The following is a 12124-nucleotide window of genomic DNA, read 5'->3' as shown; positions in this document are numbered from 1 at the left end:
CCAGATATTTTAACTTGGAAAAATATATTTTGGCCTGTAAGGGGTAAACAGGTATGAGAGAGGAAGTAGTAAAGAGTGATTGACCAAACTTACCCAAGATGATGAAGATAAGGCAGATAATCGGATCCAGTGAGAAGCCAAGAGCGACGAGCCCCGAGATACATTCCTCAGAGGTGTATTCATCAGTAGTGTCTCCAACAGCTAGGAAAGAGAAAGTCACATACCCCAATCTACAGTCTACATAATGTTCAAATATAAACATTCATAAAGGCCTGCCATTAGAGTTGGATTTAGCGACATAAAACTGTGGTCACCATTTTGTGTGCGCATGGAGACTGATGCAGCGTACACACAATCGGACATTCCATCAACAAAACCGTGAATTTTTTTCAGACTGATTATTCGCTCAAACTTGTGTTGCATACACACGGTCACAAAAATGTTGTCGGAAATTCCGATCGCCAAGAACGCGGTGACGTACAACACTACAATGAGCCAAAAAAAAAGTTCAATGATTCCGAGCATGCGTTAAATTGATTCCGAGCATGCGTAGGATTTTTGTGCGTTGAAATGTGTACACGCGGTGGGAATTTCTGACAACAACTTTTGTTGTAGAAAAAATTGAGAACCAGCTCTCAAACATTTGCGACAAATGTCCGATGGAGCCTACACACGGTCGGATTTTCCGACAACAAGCTCACATCGATCATTTGTTGTCGAAAATTCCGACCGCGTGTACGTGGCATTACTGTCTATAAACGACTCATGATAAATGGTCATACAATTGTAGTGAAGCTCTGGAACACCAATGAAATGTCCAGTTTGGCCAAATGCTACAGCTTTTGTACCCTGCCTACGTTTTATAAAAAGTGGTAAACTTCAAAAGCATTTAGTCGTTTTTTTATTAAAGGACACATGCAAATAAATCCAACACGTTTCCGGGCTTTAAAGGGTCTTCTTCCATCAGGTCTACAAAGAAGTTAAAGTGGAGTTCCACCCATAAATATAACATTACATCAGTAGTTTTAAAAAAATGTCATTAGTCCTTTACGAAAAATTTTTTTTTTTTAGATGCCTTCAAAGTGTTGTTGCTAGGCAGAATAGTTAATCTTCCCACTTCCTGCACCTGGGTGCTTAATGCTTCCTAACCTACACCGCACAGACTCCTGGGAATGTAGTGGGTGTAACTTTCCAGGAGTCTGTGCACTCCCCAGTCTCGAAGAATCATGTGACTTGGACAGCACAGGTGCTGAAACCTGATCTGACACTGCTTGTGCAGCACTGAGCATGTGCGAGATTTGCAAGGCTGAAATCCAGGAAGTCATACAGTCTGGCTTCATGATGCCCACACTTAAGATGGCCCCAGTCAATTTATATTTTATAAAGTGTCTAAATGCTGTAACAACCTAACAAAACGGACCTTAGTTTACAGACTAACTTCACTAGAATACATTAAGCTTGTGTATTACAGGGGTATTTATATTTAAAAAGTGAAATTGTGGCCGGAACTCTGCTTTAAAATGAAAGATACAGTAAATATTATCCTTATTCACAAGATAGGAAGGTGTAACAATTACTCATCATATTAGACAGTGCATGTAAAAAATTAAAAAAGTTTTAAGACCGAATAAATTCATGGAACCTCATTACAGTATTGGCATAAATTAGTGGTCTCCAAACTGGGGCATGTGGGCCGGATGCGGGCATTTGCTTGCCTTTATCTAGCCCTTGGGGCACCACTATTCCTCCTACTGATACCAACAATGAGGCAATATTCCTTCCACTGACACCAACAGATAGGCATAATTCTTCCTACTGACACCAACAAGGTAGCACTATACTTTGCACTGATACCAATTATCAGGCACTATTCCTGACCCTGACACCAATGATGGGGCACTATTCCTCCCACTGATACCAATGATAGGGCACTACTTCTCCCACTGATACCAATATTGGAGCACTATTCCTCCCCCTAACACCAATGATAGAGCACTATTCCTCCCCCTGACACCAATGATAGAGCACTATTCCTCCCACTGACACCAATGATAGGGCACTATTCCTCCCACTGACACCAATGATAGAGCACTATTCCTCCCCCTAACACCAATGATAGAGCACTATTCCTCCCCCTGACACCAATGATGGGACACTATTCCTCCCCCTAACACCAATGATAGAGCACTATTCCTCCCACTGACACCAATGATAGAGCACTATTCCTCCCCCTAACACCAATGATAGGGCACTATTCCTCCCCCTGACACCAATGATAGAGCACTATTCCTCCCCCTGACACCAATGATGGGACACTATTCCTCCCATGGAAAAAATGGGATTATGGGATGCCCAACTTGGTAGAACACCACGAGGACAAACTTTCTTCACTATATACGGAAAAATGCAGACCCTGGACTGTACTCCAACCAGAGTGATATCAATCTCTAATGGATCAGTGGCAAAGTTCCTCAGGACTCTGTGCAGGCCAGTCAAGCTCCTCCACCCCAAACAGCAGTGGCACATACGGGGCGCCACCCCCCTAATCTATGCATCCAGCCCCTAATCTACATGCAGGGCACTGGACGCATGGATTCCAATGTTTTTTTTTTTTTTAGAAGCACGTGATTAGAGCCAGAGGCTCTAATTGGCTTAAAAATAGGGTGTGCACAGGGCACAGAGCCCATCCACTTGTGCGTTAATAGCGAATTAATATTCGCTATTGTCTTCCTGATTTTCCTCCTAGCCAATACGAAAGCCGGTCGAGAGACCCGATTGGCCAAAAGGAGAAGTAAGGGCTTCCATTCTCCATCTGGCTTGGTGCTGCATATCATCCAGATGCCCCTGACACTTTGGCTACCCTGCTCTTCAGTCCCGCTTCCCAGTTGGTCTTCCTGCATTCCGTGGCATCACATCTCCCCAGATACTGCCGTGTCCCTCACTTCACTTCAGGGGTAAGTGTTGGTGGGCGGATGGACAAGTAAGCGATGGGGTGGGGGGGGGGGGTGTTTCGTGGTTTATGCCCCCCACCCCCCCAAAATGGAGCACCAGCCGCCCCTTCAACACAGTCATACCGTTTTACAATGACTCGCAACCCAGATGGGAGGTCCAACAAATTTTTGGTAAGAAGTCAAGGCCACTCCTACTACTATGTAATCTTACAATATTTATTTTACCATGCCTGCAGCTCAGCTCCAAATTCTGAAAATTGTTCATGTAGAGTAAGCTCAGAAACTTACCAGAGACAAAGACTTTGAAATCCATCCGAATTTTAGGTCCATAGTTAGTGAATGTGAAATGATGACCGTCCACCTCTGAAAAATCCTTTATTTTGAATGTGCAGCTCTTCTGGTCAAACTGAAGGCGATCCTTAAATTTCTTAAAATCCTCTAGTATGTGGTTAACGTAATTGCCAATTAGAGTTTCTCCAGCGTAAATATCAATAAAAGGTTCCTGGCATAACTGTGACAGTGGAAAGTGAAGATCGGAGCCGTATTGGCCAGAGACCTGCTGCGTCATCGAAGCTGCAACACCTAGAGAACAAAATAAAGCATTTACAGAAGATGATCATTTTATAAGCGATAGAAGCCAACTATATGTAGATCATCTAGCATTGAGGGTTCCCCTCATGGCCTGGTCTACAGGAACAATCCAGAGCATTGAGAGTTCCCCTCTTGGTCTGGTCTACAGGAACAATCCAGAGCATTGAGAGTTCCTCTCTTGGTCCGGTCTATAGGAACAATCTAGAGCATTGAGAGTTCCCCTCTTGGTCCAGTCTATAGGAACAATCCAGAGCCTTGAGAGTTCCTCTCTTGGTCTGGTCTCTAGGAACAATCCAGAGCCTTGAGAGTTCCTCTCTTGGTCTGGTCTCTAGGAACAATCCAGAGCCTTGAGAGTTCCCCTCTTGGTCTGGTCTATAGGAACAATCCAGAGCATTGAGAGTTCCCCTCTTGGTCTGGTCTACAGGAACAATCCAGAGCATTGAGAGTTCCCCTCATGGCCTGGTCTACAGGAACAATACAGAGCATTGAGAGTTCCCCTCTTGGTCTGGTCTCTAGGAACAATCCAGAGCCTTGAGAGTTCCTCTCTTGGTCTGGTATATAGGAACAATCCAGAGCATTGAGAGTTCCCCTCTTGGTCTGGTCTATAGGAACAATCCAGAGCATTGAGAGTTCCCCTCTTGATCTGGTCTATAGGAACAATCCAGAGCATTGATAGTTCCCCTCTTGGTCTGGTCTATAGGAACAATCCAGAGCATTGAGAGTTCCCCTCTTGGTCTGGTCTTTAGGAACAATCCAGAGCATTGAGAGTTCCCCTCCTGGCCTAGTCTATAGGAACAATCCAGAGCATTGAGAGTTCCCCTCCTGGTCTAGTATATAGGAACAATCCAGAGCATTGAGAGTTCCCCTCTTGATCTGGTCTAGAGGAGCAATCCAGAGCATTGAGAGTTCCCCTCTTTGTCTGGTCTATAGGAACAATCCAGAGCATTGAGAGTTCCCCTCTTGGTCTGGTCTATAGGAACAATCCAGAGCATTGAGAGTTCCCCTCATGGCCTGGTCTACAGGAACAATACAGAGCATTGAGAGTTCCCCTCTTGGTCTGGTCTCTAGGAACAATCCAGAGCATTGAGAGTTCCTCTCTTGGTCTGGTCTATAGGAACAATCCAGAGCATTGAGAGTTCCCCTCTTGGTCTGGTCTATAGGAACAATCTAGAGCATTGAGAGTTCCCCTCTTGGTCTGGTCTATAGGAACAATCTAGAGCATAGAGAGTTACCCTCTTGGCCTGGTCTATAGGAACAATACAGAGCATTGAGAGTTCCCCTCTTGGCCTGGTCTATAGGAAAAATCCAGAGCATTGAGAGTTCCCCTCTTGATCTGGTCTATAGGAACAATCCAGAGCATTGAGAGTTCCTCTCTTGGTCTGGTATATAGGAACAATCCAGAGCATTGAGAGTTCCCCTCTTGGTCTGGTCTATAGGAACAATCTAGAGCATTGAGAGTTCCCCTCTTGGTCTGGTCTATAGGAACAATCTAGAGCATAGAGAGTTCCCCTCTTGGCCTGGTCTATAGGAACAATCTAGAGCATAGAGAGTTCCCCTCTTGGCCTGGTCTATAGGAACAATACAGAGCATTGAGAGTTCCCCTCTTGGCCTGCTCTATAGGAACAATCCAGGGCATTGAGAGTTCCCCTCTTGGCCTGGTCTATAGGAACAATCCAGAGCATTGAGAGTTCCCCTCTTGATCTGGTCTATAGGAACAATCCAGAGCATTGAGAGTTCCCCTCTTGGTCTGGTCTTTAGGAACAATCCAGAGCATTGAGAGTTCCACTCCTGGTCTAGTCTATAGGAACAATCCAGAGCATTGAGAGTTCCCCTCCTGGTCTAGTATATAGGAACAATCCAGAGCATTGAGAGTTCCCCTCTTGATCTGGTCTAGAGGAGCAATCCAGAGCATTGAGAGTTCCCCTCTTTGTCTGGTCTATAGGAACAATCCAGAGCATTGAGAGTTCCTCTCTTGGTCTGGTATATAGGAACAATCCAGAGCATTGAGAGTTCCCCTCTTGGTCTGGTCTATAGGAACAATCCAGAGCATTGAGAGTTCCCCTCTTGATCTGGTCTATAGGAACAATCCAGAGCATTGATAGTTCCCCTCTTGGTCTGGTCTATAGGAACAATCCAGAGCATTGAGAGTTCCCCTCTTGGTCTGGTCTTTAGGAACAATCCAGAGCATTGAGAGTTCCCCTCCTGGCCTAGTCTATAGGAACAATCCAGAGCATTGAGAGTTCCCCTCCTGGTCTAGTATATAGGAACAATCCAGAGCATTGAGAGTTCCCCTCTTGATCTGGTCTAGAGGAGCAATCCAGAGCATTGAGAGTTCCCCTCTTTGTCTGGTCTATAGGAACAATCCAGAGCATTGAGAGTTCCCCTCTTGGTCTGGTCTATAGGAACAATCCAGAGCATTGAGAGTTCCCCTCTTGGTCTGGTTTATAGGAACAATCCAGAGCATTGAGAGTTCCCCTCTTTGTCTGGTCTATAGGAGCAATCCAGAGCATTGAGAGTTTCCCTCATGGTCTGGTCTAACAGAGCAATCCAGAGCATTGAGAGTTCCCCTCTTGGTCTGGTCTATAGGAACAATCCAGAGCATAGAGAGTTCCCCTCTTGGCCTGGTCTATAGGAACAATCCAGAGCATTGAGAGTTCCCCTCTTGGCCTGGTCTATAGGAACAATCCAGAGCATTGAGAGTTCCCCTCTTGATCTGGTCTATATGAACAATCCAGAGCATTGAGAGTTCCCCTCTTGGTCTGGTCTATAGGAACAATCCAGAGCATTGAGAGTTCCCCTCTTGGTCTGGTCTTTAGGAACAATCCAGAGCATTGAGAGTTCCCCTCCTGGTCTAGTCTATAGGAACAATCCAGAGCATTGAGAGTTCCCCTCCTGGTCTAGTATATAGGAACAATCCAGAGCATTGAGAGTTCCCCTCTTGATCTGGTCTAGAGGAGAAATCCAGAGCATTGAGAGTTCCCCTCTTTGTCTGGTCTATAGGAACAATCCAGAGCATTGAGAGTTCCCCTCTTGGTCTGGTTTATAGGAACAATCCAGAGCATTGAGAGTTCCCCTCTTTGTCTGGTCTATAGGAGCAATCCAGAGCATTGAGAGTTTCCCTCATGGTCTGGTCTATAGGAGCAATCCAGAGCATTGAGAGTTCCCCTCTTGGTCTGGTCTATAGGAACAATCCAGAGCATAGAGAGTTCCCCTCTTGGCCTGGTCAATAGGAACAATCCAGAGCATTGAGAGTTCCCCTCTTGGCCTGGTCTATAGGAACAATCCAGAGCATTGAAAGTTCCCTTCTTGGCCTGGTCTATAAGAACTATCCAAAGCATTGAGAGTTCCCCTCTTGGTCTGGCCTATAGGAACAATCCAGAGTATTGAGAGTTCCCCTCTTGGTCTGGTCTACAGGAACAATCCAGAGCATTGGGAGTTTCCCCTCTTGGTCTGGTCTATAGGAACAATCCAGAGCATTGAGAGTTCCCCTCTTGGTCTGGTCTACAGGAACAATCCAGAGCATTGAGAGTTCCCCTCTTGGTCTGGTCTACAGGAACAATCCAGAGCATTGAGAGTTCCCCTCTTGTTCTGGTCTATAGGAACAATCCAGAGCATTGAGAGTTCCCCTCTTGGTCTGGTCTATAGGAACAATCCAGAGCATTGAGAGTTCCCCTCTTGGCCTGGTCTATAGGAACAATACAGAGCATTGAGAGTTCCCCTCTTGGCCTGGTCTATAGGAACAATCCAGAGCATTGAGAGTTCCCCTCTTGGCCTGGTCTATAGGAACAATCCAGAGCATTGAAAGTTCCATTCTTGGCCTGGTCTATAAGAACTATCCAAAGCATTGAGAGTTCCCCTCTTGGTCTGGTCTATAGGAACAATCCAGAGCATTGAGAGTTCCCCTCTTGGTCTGGTCTACAGGAACAATCCAGAGCATTGAGAGTTTCCCTCTTTGTCTGGTCTATAGGAGCAATCCAGAGCATTGAGAGTTTCCCTCATGGTCTGGTCTATAGGAGCAATCCAGAGCATTGAGAGTTCCCCTCTTGGTCTGGTCTATAGGAACAATCCAGAGCATAGAGAGTTCCCCTCTTGGCCTGGTCAATAGGAACAATCCAGAGCATTGAGAGTTCCCCTCTTGGCCTGGTCTATAGGAACAATCCAGAGCATTGAAAGTTCCCTTCTTGGCCTGGTCTATAAGAACTATCCAAAGCATTGAGAGTTCCCCTCTTGGTCTGGCCTATAGGAACAATCCAGAGTATTGAGAGTTCCCCTCTTGGTCTGGTCTACAGGAACAATCCAGAGCATTGGGAGTTTCCCCTCTTGGTCTGGTCTATAGGAACAATCCAGAGCATTGAGAGTTCCCCTCTTGGTCTGGTCTACAGGAACAATCCAGAGCATTGAGAGTTCCCCTCTTGGTCTGGTCTACAGGAACAATCCAGAGCATTGAGAGTTCCCCTCTTGTTCTGGTCTTTAGGAACAATCCAGAGCATTGAGAGTTCCCCTCTTGGTCTGGTCTATAGGAACAATCCAGAGCATTGAGAGTTCCCCTCTTGGCCTGGTCTATAGGAACAATACAGAGCATTGAGAGTTCCCCTCTTGGCCTGGTCTATAGGAACAATCCAGAGCATTGAGAGTTCCCCTCTTGGCCTGGTCTATAGGAACAATCCAGAGCATTGAAAGTTCCATTCTTGGCCTGGTCTATAAGAACTATCCAAAGCATTGAGAGTTCCCCTCTTGGTCTGGTCTACAGGAACAATCCAGAGCATTGAGAGTTTCCCTCTTGGTCTGGTCTACAGGAACAATCCAGAGCATTGAGAGTTCCCCTCTTGGTCTGGTCTATAGGAACAATCTAGAGCATTGAGAGTTCCCCTCTTGGTCTGGTCTATAGGAACAATCCAGAGCATTGAGAGTTCCCCTCTTGGTCTGGTCTACAGGAACAATCCAGAGCATTGAGAGTTTCCCTCTTGGTCTGGTCTACAGGAACAATCCAGAGCATTGAGAGTTCCCCTCTTGGTCTGGTCTATAGGAACAATCCAGAGCATTGAGAGTTCCCCTCTTGGTCTGGTCTATAGGAACAATACAGAGCATTGAGAGTTCCCCTCTCGGCCTGGTCTATAGGAACAATCCAGAGCATTGAGAGTTCCCCTCTTGGTCTGGTCTATAGGAACAATCCAGGGCATTGAGTTCCCCTCTTGGTCTGGTAATCATTAAGGGCCCTTTCACACTAGCAGACCGTATGTCCGCATTTTCATCCGTCCGTTTGCGGATGAAAACGGGACATACATGGGTCCCTATGTGATTACGGGTGTCAGCGGATGACCATCCGCTGACACCCGTAATTGTCCGCCTCCGCAAAGATCCCCATTTGCGGACGGAAGAAAATCCTATTTTTCTTCCTTCTGCCGGATCGGATCGGATGAACACGGACATACGGTCCGTGTTCATCCGATCCCCCATAGGGGAGAGCGGAGGAAAGACAGGGCGGTCCCTGCACAGTGTGCGGGGACCGCCCTGTCAGCTGCCAGCTCAGGGGGGATTTTACGGAGGATCCCCGCTGAGCTTTTGAGGACACACGGAGCAGATCATTACTGATCCGCCCGTGTGAAAGGGCCCTAATACATTGCTAAATGCAAGATATTTGCCTCTTGAAGTCCTTGTACAGCAGGGCTGGCATGTAGGAGTAAGAAGTAGTACAAGATCATTAGTTCATGTGCTGACAAAGGAGTATGCTGGCAAAAAGAGAGCGAGATGACCTCATCAGTGTGCTGCTTCTCCTTTCACTGTCCAATCACAGGGTTGTGTGGGTCCAGGATGACCTGGGCTCAGAAGAAGTAGGTTTAGTTATACTATCAGGCTGAGGACATCTAGTGTCAGAAACAAAGTACTGCAGGGTAAAATCTCTAGACTGAAAAATTATTATTTTTTAAATTATTTTTTTATTGTACATTTTTTGGGGGGAATATTTATTATAGCAAAAAGTAAAAAATATTGCTTTTTTTTCAAAATTGTTGCTTATGTTTTGTCTATAGCGCAAAAAAAATGTAATCGCAGAGGTGATCAAATACCACCAAAAGAAAGCTCTATTTGTGGGGAAAAAAGGACGTCAATTTTGTTTGGGTGCCACGTCGCTCGATTGTCAGTTAAAGCGGCGCAGTACAGGATCGCAAAAAAGTGCTCTGGTCAAGAAGGGGCATGCTCCGTTCGCAATTTTCCCATCGTGCTTTGCGCGAAATTACGGCGCCCCGACGTGTTTGTGAATGGCGACGTGCGTAACGTACTTACTCCAAAAAAAAAAAAAATTTGTGGCGGGAACGACGGCCATACTTTAACATGGCTGGTGTAAAGTTAAGCCATGAAAAAGCTGGCTTAACTTTGCAACGGGAAAAAACGACTTGCGACGACGTAACGCACGCGAGTAGCTTCGTGGATCGCCGTAAAAGCTAATTTGCATACCCGACGCTGGAAAATGATGCAAACTCCACCCAGCGGCGGCCAAAGTATTGCAGCCTAAGATCCGAAGGCGTACGAAGCCGTAAGCCTGTCGGATCTAAGCCAAATGCCGTTGTATCTTGTTTGTGAATCACAAATTAAGATATGACGCGGCAAATTTGAAAATACGCCGGAGTATCAGCAGATACTCCGGCGTATTTCTTCTGTGAATCTGGCCCATTGATTTCAACTTTTCAATTTCAAGCAACAAATGTCAGATATAGGCTTACCGTAGTTTCCGGCGTATAAGACTTTTTAACACATGAAATTCTTCTTTAAAGTCGGGGGTCGTCTTATACGCTGGTAACCTAACATGCAGAGTCTCAGTCAGACTGTGGGCGTCCATCTTTCAAAAGCCACGCCTCCTCCTCATGCTGTTCCGTGATAGGCGGAACACTCAGCTTCCCAGCAGAGCCTCTGTTCAGTGTTCCGCCTATCACAGACATCCTCTCATCCTCAGTCTCGGTCTCAGAACAGCACGAGGAGGAGGCGTGGCTTTTGAAAAATGGATGCCCGCGGTCTGACTGAGATTCTGCATGTCAGGGATAAGGTCAGGGATCGTTGAGGAATGCAATGGCACTAGGGTGACCACGTGTCCCGGATTGCCCAGGACAGTCCCACATTTTACAGGTCTGTCCTGGGCACCTTCATTCCAGGACAATACAGTGTCCCGGAATGAAACTGACACAGCCACTCCCCAAAGCCAAACGAATGCCCCCAAAAAAGGCCGTCACATCACCGCTTTACTCACTGACCGTACTTGTCCTGGCTGGGAATGTCTAAAGGAGGTCCCCGCCCCCTGCTTGTGATTGGAGAAATCATAAATCTCCGGCCTCTTGTGTTCAATCACTGTGCTGTGATTCGTTACACCACAAGCTGATTTTCGGGAAGGGGGGGGTGTCCCTGAATGGTAGTTTGGAAATGTGGTCACCCTAAATGGCACAGTGAGGTATGCAGTGGCACAGTGAGGCATGTAATGGTGGCACAGTGAGGCATGTAATTGTGGCACAGTCTGGCATGTAATGGTGGCACAGTGAGGCATGTAATGATGGCACAGTGAGGCATGTTATGGTGGCACAGTCTGGCATGTAATGGTGGCACAGTCTGACATGTAATGGTAGCACAGTCTGACATGTAATGGTAGCACAGTCTGGCATGTAATGGTTGCACAGTCTGGCATGTAATGGTCTGGGCATTCCACAGGTTTTTGTTGTTATCTGCTTTAGCCTTCCAATGCTTCCAATGCTACTTACTGTTATGGCCAGCTATAGATGGGGGCAGTGGACATGTTTATGCTTCACCTGTGGTGTTTATATTGGTCCATCAGTGCACCAACACCTTTGCAGCCATTGTGCTACATGCTGGGTGCTTGGTGTGCTCTTGTACCTTTAAAGGAGGGGTGGCTTCCCTTCAGTTCACCTGCCCCTGTCTATCCATTAAAATGCATGTGCCTCCACTGTGGGGACGCTCATTGTTTAGTGTTAGGACCACAGATTACAGGGTGCCTTGGCGCGGCTCTGTGGCTCACGCATGCGTTTGCAAATGCGTGCGGACTAAACCCCTGTTTTTAACGCATACTGTAGACAGGTTAATTGGTTTTCTGCAAGCTGGTCGGTAAGTAGGCTTGGTTTTTCCCTGGGCATTCCCCAGGTTTTTGTTGTTATCATGTAATGGTAGCAGTCTGGCATGTTATGGTGGCACAGTGAGGCATGTAATGGTGGCACAGTGAGGCATGTAATGGCACAGTGAGGCATGTAATGGTGGCACAGTGAGGCATGTAATGGTAGCACAGTGAGGCATGTAATGGTAGCACAGTGAGGCATGTAATGGTAGCACAGTCTGGCATGTAATGGTAGCACAGTCTGGCATGTAATGGTAGCACAGTCTGGCATGTAATGGTAGCACAGTCTGGCATGTAATGGTAGCACAGTCTGGCATGTAATGGTAGCACAGTCTGGCATGTAATGGTTGCACAGTCTGGCATGTAATGGTAGCACAGTCTGGCATGTAATGGTAGCACAGTCTGGCATGTTATGGTGGCACAGTCTGGCATGTAATGGTAGCACAGTCTGGCATGTAATGGTAGCACAGTG

The 12124-nt window shown here is 46.6% G+C and overlaps 1 protein-coding gene across 1 annotated transcript in view; it reads right to left on the bottom strand.

Annotated features, from left to right (window-relative positions):
• Positions 1 to 12124, bottom strand: part of LOC120924585 — a 72088-nt gene that overhangs the window by 38597 nt on the left and 21367 nt on the right. The window contains exons 2-3 of the mRNA XM_040335571.1: positions 3240 to 3533; positions 94 to 201 (exon numbers count right to left, since the gene is read on the bottom strand). Of these exons, the coding sequence (XP_040191505.1) occupies positions 94 to 201; positions 3240 to 3533 (402 nt within the window). The remainder of the gene's footprint in view (positions 1 to 93; positions 202 to 3239; positions 3534 to 12124) is intronic.

This window comes from Rana temporaria, chromosome 1 (genome assembly GCF_905171775.1).
Source record: "Rana temporaria chromosome 1, aRanTem1.1, whole genome shotgun sequence".
Taxonomy (NCBI): Eukaryota; Metazoa; Chordata; class Amphibia; order Anura; family Ranidae; genus Rana; species Rana temporaria.
The sequence above is the reverse complement of the archived record's forward strand: the minus strand, read 5'-3'. Positions and strand labels throughout refer to the sequence as shown.